This window comes from Camelina sativa, chromosome 3 (assembly GCF_030686135.1).
Source record: "Camelina sativa cultivar CO46 ecotype springtype chromosome 3, ASM3068613v1".
Taxonomy (NCBI): Eukaryota; Viridiplantae; Streptophyta; class Magnoliopsida; order Brassicales; family Brassicaceae; genus Camelina; species Camelina sativa.
The window spans coordinates 6,308,132-6,328,532 of NC_141882.1; the positions used below are offsets into that span (position 1 = coordinate 6,308,132).

The 20,401-nt window shown below is 35.7% G+C and overlaps 7 protein-coding genes, 1 non-coding gene and 1 pseudogene across 12 annotated transcripts; 5 read left to right on the top strand and 4 right to left on the bottom strand.

Moving 5' to 3' along the window:
* The first annotated feature begins 1,387 nt into the window (after positions 1-1,387).
* On the top strand, positions 1,388-2,740 carry LOC104774118 (ethylene-responsive transcription factor WIN1-like). Of its 3 annotated transcripts, none has more exons than XM_087499814.1 (3): positions 1,388-1,519; positions 1,665-1,755; positions 2,016-2,740. In XM_087499814.1, exons 2-3 carry the CDS (start codon positions 1,676-1,678, stop codon positions 2,554-2,556), a joined length of 621 nt encoding a protein of 206 aa, XP_087355940.1. In that variant the 5' UTR covers positions 1,388-1,519; positions 1,665-1,675; the 3' UTR covers positions 2,557-2,740. The 3 variants fall into 3 exon arrangements, with proteins under 3 accessions (XP_087355940.1, XP_087355941.1, XP_010497089.1); XM_087499815.1 differs by having other exon boundaries at positions 1,430-1,529; XM_010498787.3 differs by lacking the exon at positions 1,388-1,519 and having other exon boundaries at positions 1,536-1,755.
* Positions 2,741-5,310: 2,570 nt separating this feature from the next.
* LOC104774127 (uncharacterized) lies at positions 5,311-7,130 on the top strand. The gene is made up of 4 exons (XM_010498796.2): positions 5,311-5,730; positions 6,311-6,424; positions 6,559-6,638; positions 6,737-7,130. The coding sequence occupies exons 1-4, from the start codon at positions 5,678-5,680 to the stop codon at positions 6,931-6,933; spliced, it is 444 nt and encodes a 147-aa protein (XP_010497098.2). The 5' UTR covers positions 5,311-5,677; the 3' UTR covers positions 6,934-7,130.
* Positions 7,131-9,176: 2,046 nt separating this feature from the next.
* LOC104774130 (glyoxylase I 4) lies at positions 9,177-10,936 on the top strand. Its single transcript, XM_010498799.3, has 3 exons — positions 9,177-9,718; positions 9,814-9,919; positions 10,504-10,936. Exons 1-3 carry the CDS (start codon positions 9,564-9,566, stop codon positions 10,768-10,770), a joined length of 528 nt encoding a protein of 175 aa, XP_010497101.1. The 5' UTR covers positions 9,177-9,563; the 3' UTR covers positions 10,771-10,936.
* A 234-nt stretch (positions 10,937-11,170) lies between these two features.
* LOC104774135 (uncharacterized) lies at positions 11,171-11,662 on the bottom strand. Its single transcript, XM_019243466.2, has one exon. The coding sequence runs from the start codon at positions 11,568-11,570 to the stop codon at positions 11,355-11,357; it is 216 nt and encodes a 71-aa protein (XP_019099011.1). The 5' UTR covers positions 11,571-11,662; the 3' UTR covers positions 11,171-11,354.
* Positions 11,663-13,314: 1,652 nt separating this feature from the next.
* On the top strand, positions 13,315-14,462 carry LOC104774139 (peptide deformylase 1A, chloroplastic/mitochondrial-like). Its single transcript, XM_010498808.3, has 3 exons — positions 13,315-13,736; positions 13,820-13,909; positions 14,015-14,462. Exons 1-3 carry the CDS (start codon positions 13,359-13,361, stop codon positions 14,321-14,323), a joined length of 777 nt encoding a protein of 258 aa, XP_010497110.2. The 5' UTR covers positions 13,315-13,358; the 3' UTR covers positions 14,324-14,462.
* A 373-nt stretch (positions 14,463-14,835) lies between these two features.
* Positions 14,836-15,719, bottom strand: LOC104774170 (uncharacterized protein At1g15400 pseudogene; annotated as a pseudogene). Its single transcript, XR_015595272.1, has one exon. The product of XR_015595272.1 is annotated as an uncharacterized protein At1g15400 pseudogene (transcript).
* A 678-nt stretch (positions 15,720-16,397) lies between these two features.
* Positions 16,398-19,794, top strand: LOC104774154 (uncharacterized). Of its 2 annotated transcripts, XM_087508527.1 has the most exons (4): positions 16,563-17,050; positions 17,339-18,321; positions 18,405-19,135; positions 19,267-19,794. In XM_087508527.1, the coding sequence occupies exons 3-4, from the start codon at positions 18,419-18,421 to the stop codon at positions 19,540-19,542; spliced, it is 993 nt and encodes a 330-aa protein (XP_087364653.1). In that variant the 5' UTR covers positions 16,563-17,050; positions 17,339-18,321; positions 18,405-18,418; the 3' UTR covers positions 19,543-19,794. The 2 variants fall into 2 exon arrangements, with proteins under 2 accessions (XP_087364652.1, XP_087364653.1); XM_087508526.1 differs by having other exon boundaries at positions 16,398-17,050; positions 17,339-19,135.
* LOC147946638 (signal recognition particle RNA) lies at positions 16,545-16,848 on the bottom strand. Its single transcript, XR_015595794.1, has one exon.
* Positions 19,596-20,322, bottom strand: LOC104740230 (uncharacterized). Its single transcript, XM_010460773.2, has 3 exons — positions 20,220-20,322; positions 20,047-20,100; positions 19,596-19,970 (listed from the first exon to the last, which is right to left on the bottom strand). The coding sequence occupies exons 1-3, from the start codon at positions 20,280-20,282 to the stop codon at positions 19,797-19,799; spliced, it is 291 nt and encodes a 96-aa protein (XP_010459075.2). The 5' UTR covers positions 20,283-20,322; the 3' UTR covers positions 19,596-19,796.
* Positions 20,323-20,401: the final 79 nt, after the last annotated feature.

The following is a 20,401-nucleotide window of genomic DNA, read 5'->3' on the forward strand; positions in this document are numbered from 1 at the left end:
TTTTAAAAAAATATTGGTTAAGATTCGTAAATCGTTTTCGTCGGGATTTAAGACTTGAACAAGGATTCTGAAAACGCAACATTTTAAGAGAGGTTCTGTAAAACGCTATATATCAAGAACCATTAATTAGTCATATTCAAGATTTTATTACCGTTGGAAGAAAAAAAAAGATTTACTATATGCCATGAGTATTATACATCATCAAACATCCAAACTTATAAGTAGCGAGTAAAGTCTATAGCAAAGGTAAACAGAAAACATTAAATTAAAAGGCATGGATATATAATTGAAAAGAACATCACATGCAAGTTCCAAACACAAATATGAACAAGATTTAATGAAGAGACTACAATTATGAAATATCGGTCATGGACTCATGTAAGTGTGGGGACCCTGTGAATAAAACAGCCACCACCTAGCTAATTAACAGCCCGGAAACAAAAAAGTATATACCATCTTATATATTTTATATTAAATATAAGCATACATTAGGCTAAAGATGTTTGCTCAAAAATTATAAGGAAATAGATATGAGATTGACACCTAAACTTGCCTTAATCTGGACCCAATCCGTCGACAGTTAGGGCTTCCGCTGTGTGTACGGTTACCAACTAAATTTGTGGTTGTGGACAAAACCTTCTGCTAATTACACAATATATATATATATATATATATATATATATATATATATATATTCATGGACCACCCCTTATCTTTATTTTGTCCTTTCTTTTACTTTTAACTTGTTGTACATGTTGCCTAATTTCATATAACTTTTCCTTCTGTGTATGTTGTTTTACATTTGATCGCGAGTGAACAACCACTTTTCCCAGCGCTTATTACGTGTTTCCTTAAAGTGGCAATCATTTTACGGTTTACTAATCCTCTCAAAATTCACTACTGTAGATTGACTCCCACTTAGTTAATCAAGTATCAAAAAGTAACAGCTTATAGATCGACGATATATATACGATTTACAAATTGTATAATATTTACATTATATCGTGGAGATGTTCACATCATCATATGTGTAGAGGATTGGATTGATTTTGGACAATGTTTAGCAATTAGTGTTGGTTGTTAACCAACATATAGTAGTATTATATATATAATGAAACATTAATATGGACTAATATATGTTCGGTCTTAATTACCACTCCGCTTAGATATAAAATTTTGCAGTTAATGGTGAACGCAAAAGGCTTATACTTACGTACGAAGTTGTAAACAAATATAAGCAAGCATCAAATTAAACAGAGAGAGGCGTAGTACGTACGTAGCTATATGATGTGGACGGTTGATTAGGATGTACGTGTATATGCTAAAAACAATATACACGGCCATGTGATACTTGTACAACTTGTGCCTCTCTACATATATACGATTCCAACCTTCGAAGTTTAAATTGTTTATACTTTTAACCATCCTTCGCACACTAGCAATCACTCTATACCAACAACTCCAACTAAATTCTCTCTCTCTCTATAATAGAATAGCGAGGACGTCAAATGTAATAAGAGTAAGAACAAGTACAGCCCTTTTCATCCACCAAAATTTAACCTATGTATATAAATATACACAATATTATAACCATTTACCAAACATCCATCATACATATATTACTCATCATCAAGTTCCTATTTTCTCTCTGACAAACAACACAGAGTAAGTAAGAATGGTACAGACGAAGAAGTTCAGAGGTGTCAGGCAACGCCATTGGGGTTCCTGGGTCGCTGAGATTCGCCACCCTCTATTGTACCTATCTTCTTTCTTTCCTTTTTTCTGCGTTATACATTTATTTCCCCTCTCTGATCCTTTCAAGTACATAACCACATACATATATATACACATGATCGCTTCCCATAGTTTCTTTCCTCTCCTTAGCTAACACATGAACCCCATTTTGAGATCTCTACAATTTTAGATACCTATCAATAAGTTATGCTTAATTTGACTATATACACCGTACCATGCTTAGTTATTAAATTTTGACATGCATGATGATTATAAAAAAGGAAACGGAGGATTTGGCTGGGGACGTTCGAGACTGCGGAGGAGGCAGCAAGAGCCTACGACGAGGCTGCTATTTTAATGAGCGGCCGCAACGCCAAGACCAACTTCCCCCTCACAAACAACAACAACAACACCAACACCGGAGACACAGCCGAGGGCAAAACCGATATTTCATCTTCGTCTTCGATATCATCCTCATCCTCATCATCTTCATCGCTCTCTTCCATGCTCAGCGCCAAACTGAGGAAATGCTGCAAATCTCCATCCCCTTCTCTCACCTGCCTCCGTCTCGACACTGCCAGCTCCCACATCGGAGTATGGCAGAAACGAGCCGGTTCCAAGTCCGACTCCAGCTGGGTCATGACTGTCGAGCTCGGTCCCGCCAGATCCTCCTCCCAAGAGACTACTAGTAAAGCTCCTCAAGAAGATCTTGGTCCGACCACTGAGGTTGAGGTTGAGGTTGGCCGCGGCGGAGAAGAAGGGTTGGATGATGAGGAGAAGGTTGCTTTGCAAATGATAGAGGAGCTTCTCAATACCAACTAAATATTATTTGCTTGCATATATGCACCTGTTTTTATTTCTGGTTTACAACCATAATAATCAACTTATATACCGTATATTTTATAATTTTATATATCGTACGTTTTTATATTCAAATGTGTTAGCTAAATTGTTTCTCATATTTCCACATTTGTATCAAATAAAGTATTAATATTTGTAACTAAAATCCAGAGGTGACCTTTTATTTATGTTTGAGTCTCTAGTAGGCTTATTATTGCACTCGCATAATAATAACAAAATAAAATAATGTTTACATAAGTACTACACGATAAGCCTAGGACGTGAAATTATAGCAAAGCTTCTAATGAGGGCGACTTTGTCTCCTGATTAAATGAGACTAGTCAAAGGGAAATTACAATACAATTTCTAATGTAATCAGATCATTAATACAGCTACAGTTTCGTTTAACTATTCGGATACCCAGAAAAGTATTTATCTAAAGAACGTTGAATCGTTGAACTGAATTCGGGTTAGGAAGAAAATAGGGTTTGTTTTCATCAACCAAATCATAATTCTCTTATGTAAGTTATTCTATAGATGTATTAGAAATTGCTAGGCGCTAGTTGGACGGTCGAGGTTGGCCTAGCGCCTAGCAAGAAAATCGGAAATTAAATAGGAACTAATTTTAGGGTTATTTTATTAAATTAATAATAAAATAAAAATATATTGTACTAAATATATGTATATTTTTGTTTATGTTAAAAAGAAAATATCAAATAAAATATAAAACTATAGTATTGTCTTTAAAATTATGGTAAACACATAAAACATCATTTTAAAAGAAAATTTTCTGATTTTTGTTAAAAGTTATATATTAGTTATTGTAAAACATCATAATCTCTTAATTTAAATGCCTAAATCACAAAAATATTTATGTTTGATTTTTATTTGGTTCTAAAAAAATTGGTATACACAAAATTAAGCGGAAAATAATCAGACTAGACATGCATAATTGGATAATCAATGCTAGGCGGAGATTAGTCATTAATCGAGGCGGAGGCGGAGATGGTGACCTAGCGATTTTGCGGGGCGTAATCGGTGATTGGCGGGGATTTTTAAAACAGGTAAAACTAAGTTAATATATGAAGATTAAATATAATTAATCAAATATTTGGAAGTTACCTAATATTTTCGCTGCATCTCACTCTCTCCTAATTAATTAAGTTTTTTTGGAGTTGTTTGGGTCAAAATTTTATTAAGTATGTATGTGAAACAAAGCACATCTAAATAGTCTTGATTGATGTGTTATATATATCCTCATTCGTTGTTTTAAAATAAACTAATAAACCAGGAAAATTAAATTGTTGGTGAAATTAGGTTTGTAATATATCATGTATCCCCACAAAACACATGCATTCAAAATTTGTTCTTTTGATTGAGACTGTTTTAAATTTTACTTTGCACGCATGATGATACTATATACTAGACTACATGGTCTACAACAACATTATTGAATACAATTTACACAATGCATTCCCAGGAATCCTCGCAACAGAATCTTGTATTTTGCCGTAATTAAGCTTCAAGGAATATATTTTTTTTAGTATTATAGCCAGTATAATAATAGAAATGCAACTCTAAATGCATTTTTGTTTGTTTCAAAGTTATTGAACCTTCGTTATGGGGTACGTATACTCGGAATAATACCGATCGAGGATTGAAGATCAATAGACCATTAAATGAATTCTGAATTCGAGACGGCTAATTGTAATTTTACGAACTGTAGTTAATAATTCTGTTATACAGAGAAGATCCATATATTTCAAGAGTTTGAAAAGAAGATGCTTAGCTAGACAAACGAAAAGAAAAAAGACTACTCTAGTCGTCTACAAAACGTACTTTGTCTAACCGAGAGGGGAAGGTGCATTAATTTAAAAAACCAAAGGATTTTTATTGATCATGGACGTATCTTTCATTTCTGTTCTGTATTTGTATATATAAATCATCAATCGCACTCGCACACCATGCATCATGTATTACCATGTGAAATCATATCAACGTCTAATTGTGACGTTTTGCATCAACGACGATGATTGAATCCTCCTTAAACCTCCCAAATCAACCATTTTGATATATTTGTCCACCAAAATTTGTACGATTAAAGATATGCAAATAAATAAATAAAATCCAAAAGTGTTGTAACACAAACGTGACATCAATGAATATATATATACAGAAATAGCGAGGAACTTAATTAAACTGATACTACATCATCATCACACATTGAGAAAAGGAAAAGGGAGGTTGAATTGTTACCAACGAAGAGTGAATAAATTAAGTTAAGGATTCTTGAGGATTCAAAGAGTACAATCGAAGGGTGAAGGCAAAACGAATTAGGTTAAGGAAGAGGTTCAACTTTCACTTCCACAGTAGCTTGTTTGTACTTGTTTGTGCTCATCTTTATGACTTGTCCTATTTCACTGTAACCATTCACAACTACTGTATATAACAATACAACTTTTGTTTTCTATTACTTTTTAAAAAAAGCCAACTTATTTACAGAGAAATAGGGTAGTATAACATGCAAGTAGTGGAAAAAAAGAGGAAGAAAAGGAAATAATGAAGATAACAAGAATGAAAAAGGTGGTCTCTACTTTCTCTTGATAGTTTTTTTTTGAAACAATGACACCTTTCCTTATACTCGACATTGATGTTGACCTCCCCTTTTTTTCAACTATCAACATCTTCTCTTCTCCATAATAATATATCTAACATAACTAACTTATCAAGTAATCTATACATCCACATTCCACTTGGTCTTTTTACTAACATTTTATACCATCTTTTACATTCTTACTAAAGGGCAGGGAAAAAGAATAAAAAAAAATAACAAGAAAGACATGGGTACAATTATTCATTTAACAGATTTGGCTATTTCAGTTCAGACCCAATAAATGAGAGGCCTGTAGGATTTTTTATTGTCAATAAGCGGAACCCACATTCTGAAAGAGAAGGTTCGAATGCATGTAGAATTACGAAAAGGTCCCTTTGTCGTTTTAATTGAGTAATTCGCGAAGAATATGTCTTGAGGTAGAAGAAGAAGAGAAGTATAGCTAGAATCGAAAGAGGCTAAAAAAGAAGAAATCGAAGAGAGGGGAAGATCATGATCCTAGCAGTGTTGTTCGCCAACTCCGTTGGGAACGTTTTGATCGAAAGGTTGGTTCGCTCTTCAGATCCCACCCAATTTCTCTTTCCCTCCCAGATCTTGTCATCTATTTCCGCAGCTTGTCAATTTGATCGGAAGTATGATTGGCTTGTTTGGCTGAATTCTTATTAAGGAACCGATTCGAGCATTGATGTTATTTTGTGGATCTGGTGTTCATCTGGGTTTTGACATAGTTTGTCAGATTTAGGGATTTCGATTTAACTTCATGCTTCCTTGTGTCTCATGATTGAAAATTAGATTTCAATTCCTCTCTCTACACTGTCGAATTGGATTTATCTCAAATTCAACATATGAATTTTGGAAGAGAATGTGAGTTTGTTTCATGTTTGTGATGCATTTTGCTTTGTTTCTATTATTCAGTGCTAGATAGATGTTGTTGATGCTATAACTATGTCAGTTGTGTTCTCTTATCTGAAAAAAAAAAAAAAAAAAAAAAAAAAACATTTGTGGACTTTGGCTTGCAACAAGTAGAGCTGAAATCGATATTCATTCTGCAATACATGTGAGTGACTTTTTTGTATAGTAGTAGTTAGTAGCAAATCATCAGAAGCCTTTTAATTATTCTTGTAGGTTCAATGGAGTTCCAGCTGAGGAACGGCTCCACTGGCGAACTTTCTTGGTTAAGTTGGGAGCAGATAATCTCAAAGGCGTTAAAAACGAAGAGCTTCTTGTCGCTTGCCATAAGTAACACTTTCAAACTACTACCTCTACTCTCTCCCTGTGGCATTTTTGTAGCTAATTACTAAACCAATAAAACATCATTTGGGCATGTAAGTAAGTAATCGAGAGTTTTTTTTTTTTTTTTTTTTTGGGTGCAGGTCTGTTTATATAGTGTACACAATGCTTGGAGATGTTAGCATCTTCCTTGTTGGCAAAGACGAGTACGATGAACTTGCTTGTAAGCCTTTTTTCTCCTCTTTTGTTAACCAACTGATCTCTGCTTCACTCAGAGTTTTTGAATCTGTGCTGCTTTTTTGGTGTTGTTGTGTGGTGCAGCGGCAGAAACCATATATATCATAACAGCGGCTGTGAAAGACGTATGCGGAAAGCCCCCAACAGAACGAGTGTTTCTGGATAAATATGGAAGGATTTGTTTGTGTCTTGATGAAATCGTTTGGAACGGACTTCTCGAGAACACTGACAAAGACAGGATCAAGCGACTCATTAGATTGAAACCTCCTTCTGAGGTTTGATTTGGTCCAACCTACCCATACATTCTTCGTTTACTCACTCTTTAGACATTTCTGCTTCTCCACAGAATGTTTGTTTGTTAAACCACTTCTTTCTTTCTATCAACACATTCAGCTACTGCTCTTGTTCTATCAGTCCATTATGTAGTGTTATTACATTTTGTAGTTTTGTTGAAGACCTAAAGAAACGGTTTGTGTAATTTGTGTTCTTCCATACATGGGAAAATAACAATGGGCCTACTAAAATTAAAGCCTTTTCAGGAATAATGGGCCTACCCCTTTCATGAATAATGGGCCTACCATATTTGTTAGTTGAAAAACGTGTAATTTGGAGTATGCAATATGCATGCTGATGCACTAGTATGTTTAAAACTATATGTGTGTCAGTGTTTAGTGAAACCAATATTTAAATCGATAATTTAAGATGTGAAAGAGAAAGAAAGTTAAAAAAGGATTATTAAATCTTGAGTTGGATCCCAAATTAGGTTATATTGACCCTTCGACAAGAGAAAAAGGCTATAGATGAAAAAGTGACAGTCCAAAGTAAATTTTTTAAAAAAAGACTATGGATGTTTGGTTGAAGTAAGTGACGATCTATACCTCACTGAAAATATAATAATATCATATCAACACATTTTAATGATATCTCAGCATATTATAAGTTATGGGGCATGGATGAACTTATAAAATGAAATCATAAGTTCATGCGAGATTAGGTAAAACGTAACAGTCATCCTAAAATCCAAAAAAGAATTTCTCGATGTAAATGTGTTGCAAAATAAACAAAGACCTGCCGACAAACTTTTTAAAAAACAATAAACAAAGAGACTTGATATTGTTTTACTGCAAAAAACAACAAAATTCTTTCATTAAAATAATATTTTTTATTTAATTGGTGTTTTAGTTTTAATCACATTTTCTCTTCAAAATATACATTATTTGAAACTAGTCAAATTATTAAAGTTTGCCAACGTTAATTTTTTTTTTCTTTTTCTTTTGTCAAGAGTTAGTTTTGAAAGCTATAAATCTATATAACTATAGAGATATACGTGAAAATATAAATTTAAATAGTTTCACCAAATTTCCAAGATAAAACATCAAAAAACAAATATAGTGTGATGGCGTCTCCCTTGGTGTTGGCCCAAAGAAAATTTCCAAAATATCCTCAAACCAAAATCAGCTGGTAAATGGGGTTGCCAAAAAGAAACAAACACAAAGTTGGTAGTCGGGACAGGCCAATTTGAACTGGACACGGCAACAAATGTTAATTATGCTGACGTGTCCCATAAATATTATTCGTGTTGTTAAAAGGAAAAAAAAACGAGGAGTTGTGATTGTCCGAGTCAGCTTGTTTTGGGTCCTTACGTGTTGAACTCATCCTGACACTTCCCGGTTCACAACCCTGTTTCTACCTTTCTCTTTACCAATCACATCATTTTCAGTCATGTGGTAGCAGTTGTCGTCGTCGTTTGATCCCCTACGTAATCATCTTCTAATCATATTCCTTTTACGTTTTACTCCATAAGATTAAACCTCCTTCGATCTAAAATTCAGTTGCAATTATTGACTACATCTTCATTTCGTTTTTCTTTTCTTTTTTATTGTTGTTTTAACCAATTTAAATATTTCAAACTATTTATAGTTTTATCGTACTGTCAATTTTGTTTACATATCGAAATCGATCGACGTCCCGTCACATACTCAACTTGTAAAAGACTAACCTCCTCCTTACGGTAAAATATGCTCCAATAGGCCGAATTTGTTTGGTACGTTCATTAGGATATGATGTTGATGGTCGTAAACTATGATTAAAACTAGACTAACACATTTAGATTTTTCATTTTAATAAAATTTTATATCGAATTAATCAAGGAAATTTTTAAGATTTCTACTATTTAAAGTTTGACGTATATCTCTTAGTTTTTATCAAAACAATACATATATTTTGTTAGTTTTAAAATATTTTTAACTAGACAAATTACTAACGTTGGTTTGGTATCTCATATTTATTTATTTGGAAAAACAGAAATTCAAGTTATCCATTATAATTAGTTATATATATTTATTTATAGTATGCATATATTTTAAATAACTTTCCATTCATATCATTTAAATATTTTTACTAAATTTAAAATATAATAAAATTCAACTGATAATAATATTGCTATGCATATTTTTTTATAAAACCCAATAGAATTAAATTAAATTATTTGATCTATATATGAGTTTGATGGTCATATAAACAAGAGTTAATACATGACTTAAAATTTCAATTAAAAAAAAATGATATGCTGATCTTTTTTCTTATATACAGTAGTCCTAAAATAATTAATTCCTAAAAATCAATAAAAATAACGAATTGCTTTGACGCCTTCTATAAATAACCATCATTGGCCAAGTGTGTTTTGATCATCGGATAAGTTCCGTGGTTATCCCATTACCCTTGCTTCTACACATGCACAACTATATATATATTACATACATGTATATACATCATTCCGCAATCGTCTTTTTCAATCATTCTCGCTTGTATTAACGTCGACACCTTTGTCTTTGAATTGTTGATCAGAGGTGGCGTTGTGTGTGTGTTTTTTTTAATTCTCTCCCTATCTTAGGAATTTTTTCTTGGGAAAATGAAGGAAAACGCAGGAAACCCATTGCATCTCACGTCACTGAACCACGTCTCTCTCTTGTGCCGATCCGTCGATGAATCTATGAGCTTTTACCACAAGGTGTTAGGGTTCATCCCGATCAGAAGACCTGAATCCTTAAATTTTGAAGGAGCTTGGTACCCTCTCTCTTAGTTTATCCATATTTTATATATCAAAATAATAAATGGGTTAGTTGTAATTAAATGTTTGTGTGTTTTTTTTTGGGGTTTAGGTTGTTTGGTCATGGAATTGGAATACATCTCCTGCGGTCCCCAGAACCGGAGAAACTTCCTAAGAAAACTGCCATTAATCCCAAGGATAATCACATTTCTTTCCAGGTTATTTTTGTTTTGTCATTCTCGATTTAGTCCTACTTTTTCAATATTTTTGTGTGATTTTAAACTCTTTAAGCATAAGTTATACGTGCTCTGTATTTAGATGTCTAGATTTATGTATCTTTTTGTGCAAAACACAGATTCAGATTTTGTTTGTTTGTCATGAAAGAAAATCCAAAGTGGCTAAATACTGAGCTGTTAAGCTCCTAACTAAACGCTGAAGGGTATAGTTTGATCATGTGATTTATGACAACTATCAATGAAAGAAAAATTGAATTTGTGAGACAAGAGAGACCGAGAGAAAAAGGACAATAGAATGTAGGGCTTTAGTTAAGACTTTTATGAGGTAGACGTATTCATTGTTCCGATTATTGACAACAAACCACTTGCATGGTCTCAAACAATCAGCGCATCCTTTTCTTTCATTTAGAAATGATACTAAAGATTAGGCAACTAACCATTTGGTTTTCAGACTAAAATGATCACAAATGTATATAGTATTTACTCTGTTTTGGCATATATGTATATATTGATTACTAGAGGAACTTTAGTCTGAAAAATAGGAGTTGTGAACTGTGGAAATGCAGTGCGAGAGTATGGGAGCAGTGGAGAAGAAGCTGGAGGATATGGAAATCGAGTATGTGAGGGCGCTAGTAGAAGAAGGAGGGATCCAAGTGGACCAGCTCTTCTTCCACGACCCTGATGGCTTCATGATCGAGATCTGCAACTGTGATAGCCTCCCTGTAGTTCCCCTTGTAGGAGGAATGGCTCGGTCTTGCTCAAGAGTCAAACTCCACCAGATGGTGCAGCCACAACCGCAGCAGACTCATATCCACCAAGTGGTCCACCCTTAGGCGCATCTCTGTTGTGTTTGTGTGTGTGTATTAATAGTGTGCTTGATTTGAGTGTAATCAATAAGAGACCGATGTGAATCAGCGAATGTGATTCCCTTCGAGGAATTGACCATTCTCTTTGGTCAACATGCTATATAATATAATCAAGGGAAATAATGCTTACATATATGTGCGTATTGGTTTATTTAGTTGCTTCGAATTGACGCTTTTGTGCAATGCAATCAAGAAATTAAAATGCTTTATCTAGAGCCTTTCCAAGCTAGTTCGTATAGAAGTATTCGCAAGACATGTTTGGCTCGGATCGGAAAACTCCTCTAGATAGACAAACTCGCATTCCCTTTGGTTGAAAATTTTGATATACTGTAATAATAAAAAGGACCAGAGATTTTACCCCCAAAAAAAAAAGAAGAAACCCACATATAAAAGAAAGAAGGTCTTAGAAAAAAACGATCTAAAGCCATAAATCAATCGTCCATACGTTGGAATCCTATGATTTATAACAGTGTATAGAAAAGAAAAGAAATAAATAGAAGTAATACATAAAGAATACATGTGTGTATTGGACTATTGATAAATGGTGTTAATTAAGGGCCTCGGGAGAGCATGTTTTCGATGGATTCGAGACGCTGGAGAAGAAGCTGATTTCTGAACTTTGAGATGAAAGCTTCAGCGCACTTGTCCACGTCCATCGATGCCTTCCTCTCCACCTTCTTATTCCTTGTCTCTGTTATAACAATGTTAGTGGTACCGTTACCACTCTCTTTTGCGGAACTCATCATCTTCTTGTTGTTGTTGTTCATGGTGGATATGTATCAATGTATGTGTTTAAGAGTGCTTGTGTTTCCTGGTGAATTGTTAGATGTTGGAGATGATCCGATCGAGACCTATCTATTTATAGGGGATTTTAAATTTAAAAAATAATAAGATTTGAAGGAAACCATCGAGAAGACTTTTTCTCTTTACGGAAACCATATTTGAATGTTGAAGGAATAATAGAATCTTGAATCTCAAGTTATATACGCGACTCAGAGCCAGAGGAAGCACCGCCTCTACTTTAATTCTATTGACTTGTATATTGTACTCTGCAAAAATCATAAGCACATGGAGGATAGCTAATACTTTTGCAACTAAATTAAATTTACCAGCACAAAGATTAGAACAATTTGGTTTTACAGTCTCGACTTATTGTTTTAAGGGTGGTTTATAAGAAAAACTAATATATATTGGCATGCATTAAATTAATATTATTTTAAATTGTTGGATATAATACATCCATCGAATCTAATAAAAATTAAATGTAAAAGAGGTTGCCTAACTACATATTGAATTTGACTTTGTTAATTAGGAGAAACAAGGAAGCAAGATTCCAAAATGCTATATATAAAATTTGACCATTTAACAAAAGAAATTTGACTTAGTTGTTTTTTCTTTTAGTACCGCACGAATTATGGCTTAAGCTAGCATTGGAGATTTAACATTGTTAACTCACCGCCCACTCTTCCCATTGTCGCCGCTCCGGTAACCCGTACCGCTTCTTTTTTGCCAAGAAGTACAATAAAATACTAACAAAGAAGAGGTCATGTGGCTTAAGTTAAGTTAACATATAACCTAAGTACCTAACTCCTAACCAAACTTATGAATTTTAGGCACATTCGTTGAATCATACTGTATATACATATACGGCTATACCGGATATAATAGAATATTGGTGTAAACTTCAAAGCCAACGTACGTGGTTGAGATCATGAACCGTTACTGCCTATAATCCAGTATCAATTCATTACTTTAACACATTTGAAATTAAATATTTGGATTTGAATCACCACTTGTTTGGGATGTTATTCGTTGATTTAATGTAATTTAATTTAATTTATTACAATTTTTCTTTACATTTTAAATTACGTACGTAATTGGCCTGTGGTGGATAGCTCTGTATATGATCACTAACGCATATATATAATCGCACGAGTTAGAATGTTTCGGTGCTTAATGCATAAATAAATTATCAACGGAATATTATAACTTAACAATAGTTCTAGATACAATATAGAACAAGATAATATTAATATGCAAATGATAGCCACATCATACAAATAGATAATAGTATATGATTATATCTATTATATACATACAACCTATATTTCTGAAACTCATCAAAATTTTAAATTATCATATTTTATTACAGTTGAGTACTAATTTGGCAGACATTAAAGTTAGTACAAGGATTCAGAATCTGACTGAAATATTACAAAATGCTAACTGAAACACAATTATGCTACTTGTTTCTATAAATGCAAAGCCAAATTAAAAAGACAATTAATACAAGGATTTAGATATAAATATTACACCTAAGTAGATCAATACTTTGCTTACTACTACACTTTTAAAAAACTCAAACCCAAGAAACAAAGTGATTGCTCCATAAAAGTTGATCCAATTAGTTTAAAACTTCAAGAATATATTAAGCTTTACAATTGGGCTGCTACAATAATGGGCCGAAAGAGCGGTAATAGGCCCAAAGAGACATAATTTCCAAAGTAATGACCGATGGTACTACTACTCTTTACAGAGACCAAGCGACGGCCACCATGGAAACCCTTTTCAAAGTATCACTTCGTCTACTTCCGGTTTCCGCCGCCGTGACATGTCGCTCTATCCGTTTCCCCGTCACGAGACCCGGTTCCTCATACTTGCTGAACCGTAAGCTGTACAATCTGCCTTCTTCTTCCTCATCCCTGTCGACAAAAGCCGGTTGGTTATTGGGTCTGGGAGAGAAGAAGAAGAAAGTGGAATTACTGGATATAGTGGGAGCTGGAGACCCGGTTCTGCACGAGAAAGCCCGAGAAGTTGACCCGGAAGAAATCGGGTCAGAGCGTATTCAGAAGATAATTGATGATATGATTAAAGTCATGAGATTGGCTCCTGGAGTTGGCCTTGCTGCTCCTCAAATTGGTGTTCCCTTAAGGGTAACTGCTTTAACTTAATTCCCGCATTTTCAAGGCGAAAGATATATATTGAATTTGTTATTCAATGTTGTGATACATTACAGATTATAGTTTTGGAAGATACAAAAGAGTATATAAGCTACGCACCAAAGGATGAGATTCTTGCTCAAGAAAGGCGTCCCTTTGATCTCATGGTAAATACTAGTATTAGAGTGCTCTTTGGAGTTGTTTGTTTGTTACAATTGAGATTACGACAAACAAAAAAATGTTGAATTTTTTTGGTGGGTTTGGTTTATTAGGTGATGGTGAATCCGGTGCTAAAGGAGAGGAGCAACAAGAAGGCTCTCTTCTTTGAAGGATGTTTGAGTGTGAATGGATTCAGAGCTGCGGTGGAGAGATACCTTGAGGTGGTAGTGACAGGCTTCGATCGTCAAGGGAAAGAGATTGAAGTGAATGCTTCAGGTTGGCAAGCAAGGATTTTGCAACATGAGTGTGATCATTTGGATGGTAATCTTTATGTTGATAAGATGGTACCACGCACTTTTAGGACAGTCGACAACTTGGACTTGCCTCTAGCTGAGGGTTGTCCTAAACTCGGCCCTCAATAACATTGTCTTCAAGAGGAAGTTGTAATCTTATTATGTTTTGATTCTTTTACTATGAAACTCTCCATGATTGAGTTATGACTCAAACTTTGTCGGATTGAAGAATTTCATTTTGAGGAAAATATTATAGTTTAAGCCAGCATATATTAGTACAATGAAAAAAGCCAGCTTATCTATAATTGGTAATGTGATATCTTGCTTGATCCGGACAAGACACGGTGGTCTGGTCGAAACCGTGGATTGCGGCGGTGAAATGGTCCAGTAAATATATTATTAAGCTACTAAATAAAACATTTAAATCAAATCAATCAATCAACATAATCAGAGCCGTTCATTCCAATTCCAATCAATGCAGCAGATTTGGTACATCTGTTACAAAGCAAAGGGGAAAGCATCGAACTTTATCTTGTTTACGATCGGCCGCTTTCTCTGCCAGATTCAGTGAGCCATCGGAAGGGACTTGAAGTTGTTTCAGAATAATCCCACTAATCGGAAGTTTTTGATATGTACAGAAATGGAAGAAAACAAAGAAAGACATATATATAATTTATACAATACACCAAAGTCTGTTTGATCAAATCGAAAAATCAAATTAAAAGTTTTATAACAGAGCACACAACAACATAAAAAATCAATAAAAAAAAAAAAAGAAAGATCAAAGACAAAAGTGTATACTAGTAGTATTTTTTTTTTTTTGTTGCTCTCATGAGTTGTTTGATTAAATCCTGACGCCTACCTCTATCTCCCTCGATCTACGTTTAGGCGGCCTTTTCCTCGGGTTGTTAACCTTCTTCTTCCCCGGCGGATTCTTAGCAAAAGCAGAGCAACAACCGCATGACGAAATTCTCGGAGACGGAGGGTCTACAGCCGGAGACACTCTTCCGGTTGTTCTTTGATGTCGTTGAGCTCCTCCGCCGTTAGATCGACTCCTCTCTATACCTCCTCCACCGGTTTTAATAGGTTTGAGCTTGTTGTCTTTCTCCTCTCCGGCTTCGATTATAGGTTTGACGACTTGTTGTTGGTCCGAGCTTTCAGACAACGGTTTAGGTTGTTCGTCGCGTTGACTTTCGTCTTTCTGCTCGTTGCTGCCGCCGCCGCTGCCAGATTTGTTAAGTTCCGCGATGAGACGATCGTCAAAGACTATACCGGAAGATCCTTGCCGACGGAACGAGATGGTTGATCTTTGAAGACCCTCCATGGATCTCTCTCTCTCTCTCTCTCTCTCTCTCTCTTTTGATTTCTAAAAGAGAGCTCGCTAGAAGAAGAAGGAGAAGAAAACTAGAAAAAAAAAAGTGAGTTTATAATAAGAAGTGATTAATCAATCAATCATTGTGTTCCAGACTTGGTTTCTTTTATTTCTGTCCTCAATTTTTCTTTATTTTTTTTAGAGTAGGAGGGTCGGTCCACTATTTATTATTACTCTCTATTATATTTATGATGATGTTTCCAATTTTTTAACGATTTACATTAATTAACCGGATGCAACCGTTTCATTTTTCTCTTAGAGAAATCAGAGTTATTAAATTATCCTTTTATGTTTTTGTTTGTTTGTATGCATCTTTAATCGGATTCCTCTTAGATCCATTTTTCAGATCCATACACTTCAAATATGTTATTTTATTACCAAAGACTTATTTTTCTCCCTTGTAATTAACTAATTGTGTTTATTTAAAACAAATTGCGCGGATTAGATAATAGGTTAAAAAAAGAACAGGAGAATTAATTGACTTACAGAGGACACATTAGTTTAAAACTATCTTCCTCATTTCGGTAAACCAAATCTATTAGGTGAGTAAGTGGAGCATATGATGATATTGAAGACAAGATTTCGTTTAGGACAAAACACAATATAGGGAGGTGAAAGTGGGTCAAAGTAATTCGGTTACCAACAAGTCAACATCTTTCTGTAATATTATTATAAAGTATTCCATTCAATAACAACATCTTCTGTGTTTCTCTCATTATCAAACTAAATAAATAACATGAACATGTGGTGGGTTTAACAAATCTGTTTTCTCAAAATATTATAAAGAGGGATTATAATAATGTTCTCAACATACAGACTCATAAGCCATTCGAGTTGGCACAACTCAGCAATGTTGAAGCAGAGGAAGATTAAATCGATAGCACCAAACTACGGGGCCTAAACAATGAGGAAGTTATTGAAATATATACTCTCAGGCCCATATCAAAAGCCCACGTATGAAAAAATTGGAAGCAAAAAAAAAATGGTGGTCCAGCTGGGAACGAGCCAGCAGGCCACGGTGAATCTGAGTGGCGTCGAGCTGTGATCCGTCCACCGCTGAGAGCGGGAGGTAATCGCTGCTCTGTGAAACCAGCCTCACGCATTGCCCTCCAACTTCAGGAACCGTCTGAGAAGAGCCTTCGCTCAACTCACACAGATCACTCACAGCTTGGACTGGGCAGCTCGGAACAATGCCACTACAGATCCGACCCGTGGACCGAGCCAGTGTTCCACCAACTTATTGTCCCCACTTGGGTCACAAGCCCTCGTTACTGAGCTCGACGTACACTATCTGCTTTAACTTCATTTATAAAGTAGAACATTTTAGAGTCAAGTAGCCGATGTGGGACAAAAGAGAAGTACACACACACAATGGTGTTTTTCAGTGTTCTGATTTTGGATTTTGGTTGTGGACAAAAGAACACAATGGTTTCTTCGGAGACAGAGTCTCTTCGATGATTAGCTTCACAGACCCCTCCTTTCAGGTAAAAAACATCATCTGGGTTTTTTGCCATTTCCACGAATGTAGAAAGGTGTTAATTTTTTTTTTTTTTTTTTTGCTACGGAAAATTTCTTAACATCTAGAATCTAGAGCATGACATTTGTTTGTAGGGTAATTAGATGCTAGATACATATATCGCACTTTACATTTCAAAGTCTGATTTTGGTGTCTGTTCCAATTGAATCTTGTGTTCCCAGCGTTAAGTATTCTACTTCTACTTTACTAAAAATTTATCTTTTCTTTTGTGGTTTGGTTGAACTTGTTTGTGTAGTGGGAGACTATGCTCAGACCTTGAAGGGTATATGCTTGTAATTGTACGAGTGAGCAAAAGAAACTTCAATTGTACTACCGAAGCTGTTTCTGCATTTTGTGTCCATCAGAAGATCAACACTTGTTGAGATCTCTTACAAATACACGAGTTGAGTTTTTGGAGGATTCCATTGATTGAAGGGATTATAAAATTCGACTGGACCTTTTGATGGCTGATGGACCATGTGGGATTCAGTAGCTGACAAGAACAACAAAGGATTCCACCTAACAGAGACAACCCACATGTTGCAGGATATATATAAAATATCACACGAAACTGAAAAAAAGAACCAGACAGAGACACCTCTTCTTGAACTTAACGCCTTACATTGTGGTTTATTTCCATATTCTTTACTGCCTGATGGTGATATCCTATGGAAGTATGATTGTTTATCTGAGGCAAAGATTTCTCACTTCAACTTGATGCGACTACTCCTGGTCCAGTTTTCATAGGATTGGTTTCTTTGATAGAAGTGAAATCTTGGGTTGATTTGAGGCCGTTGTTCTTCCATGTTGATGCCCCACCTGTTCTTTTAGTACTGTGTCCTTTTTGTTTTTCTGTCATCTGAAGAAAAAGGCAATCAGTCATCTTGCCCAATAACTTTCAAAGATTTGGTGTTTAAGAGAGAATCTTCGGTATAAAGGTCCTAGATACAGCTAGAGGTTTATTTCTGTCTTATTAAGGAGAGATTCTGGTTCTTCTGTTTGCCAGATATCTTGGCTGGTTTTGAGAGCTCAGGTTCATAGGTGGAATTTGAGTCCATTCCGCTTGGAGCTGCAGAGAGTGAGTTGATGTTACGATCGTAGGATCTTACTCCAGAAAGCCAGAAAAGGTCCTTACGATTACGACTCTGTAAGCTGAAAAGTTGCTTCCTTTTTTGAATCTGAGCTGGATATAGAGCTTTGAGGTTATTTTTTGGAAGTTAAATAGGAAGTAAGATTCAGGTTAGTGCGGGAACAAGTTGGAAAATTCTGGTAATTTTGTCAAAGGTATCGCTGGAGTACTAACTATCAGAAAACATTTTCAGACAGAAGCTTGGTGATGTATATTCAACTCTTCACCAACCCATCTCATGGCTTAGCTCCTGTATGCCACTCTAGTCAGATTTCGTGTAGGGTAAGACTGAGTCCTATCCTTGCCACGCCACCGTCTTCAGTCCTCTTGCATATGGACGAAAGCAATAATCTTCACAAGCCCAAGAAAGGTTTTTGTCTGAGTGAGGATTCGAGAAACAATTTAAACAGTCTTTCTGCAGATTCTTTGTTTAGGCAGGCCAACACATTGGGGATTATTGGAGGCGTTTCAACTGATTCCACTCTTAAATTTGTGAAGAAACTCGTGGATTGGAGCTCAAAAGGTGGTATAAGCTCGTTACCTTTCGTGCTTTGCTCGGATCCTGCACTCAACAAGGAGCTTCTCTTATACGAGGAGAACTCGTATCCTTCTCTTTACCATAGAGCAGAGAGTACACCGGTGGATCCAAAGCTAATTGTGGAAAACCTAAGGAATAAGAGGAGATATCTTGAGAGTTGTGGAGCTAAATTAATCGTAATGCCCTGCCATATTGCACATATATGGTATGAAGAGGTTTGTGAAGGGAGTTCAGTTCCTCTGCTTCACATGGGTGAATGCATTGCTAAAGAGCTGCAAGAGGCGAAAATGAAGCCCCTTGAAGCTGGGAATCCTCTGCGTGTAGGTGTGATGGCTACTAGCGCCACGTTATCCGCAGGGTTCTACCAGGATAAACTCCAAAGCAATGTCAGTATTCTATTGTGTCCATTGGAGCAATTTATCCTATCATTTATCTAAAAAGTGACTTTGTGATACTTTCTTATAACGCTAGTATTATCTACCGAATGAAGTGACTCTGTGGTTGTGGAAATGAGCAGGGATTTGAGGCGGTGCTTCCAGACAAGGCTACAATGGAGCACACGGTGATCCCGGCCTTAGAAGCAATGAAGAGAAAAGACATGGAAGGAGCACGGAACCTTGTAAGGATAGCGTTGCAGGTACTGCTGGTGCAGGCGGTAAACGTGGTGATCCTCGGATCAGATGAGATGCGTGACCTCTTGCCAGGGGATGATCCTCTGCTAAAGAAGTGTGTTGATCCAATGGAGGCACTCGCAAGGTCTGCCATCAACTGGTCAGAGAATCGATGCTCTTAAAGACTTTGTGTGTGTGTGTGTGTTGTGTGTCTATATATATGTGAAAGGAAATATAGATCGGATGAGGTGGCATTATACCAGTGTTTACAATTACCAAAGTCTCAATATGTATTTGTCAATACAAGTGTGAACATGTCTAAAGCCAAAAAAAAAGTTTGACCATGTGTTTGGCCTGTTGGCTAGGATGCATTGTGTAATCCCCTTATTATTACAGACATTTATTAGTGGAATAAAAAGATGAGTTTTGTGAAAGGTTAGATGTCAGAAGGAGGATGACCGGGCATGCTTGGACTGGTTGTGTTGTTAGGGTTCTTTTTGTCCAAAGGGTTCTTGTTCTTATATTCATTGTTGTTATCATTGCTCAATCCCAATTTGTTCTTCACTGTCTCTGATGCTTCTTGTGCCATGTTCTTCACTTTCTCCCCTTTCTGATTAATCATTAAATCAAATTTCGTAAGAAAAAAAATATTACAGACAACATGCAGAGTTGATGTGTTAGTTAACCTGCTGGAGAAAGCCTGAAGCTTGGGAAGAGTTATTGCAGTCATCCCTCTTCACCTGATACCAAACACCATTTCTCCACTTTAAATTTCTTTTTTTTTTTGGTAAAATAATCACACAAGTTAACACGATCACAAAAGGTAGAAGTAAAAGCGAAATTGAACAGAAACACTGACATGAGCTTGGCCCACGATTTGGCCCGCCCTTACACTGAATTCCTCATCCTGTCTGCTCGCCATTTCTTACTTGTTTCTTTCTACTCTCAAAACAGTTTCTTCTTTTTATAATCATATCTATGTGAATGCGTCACGTTTTTCTCTTCTATCAATGGAGTTCCATTTTTCAAGGGGAGCCTTTT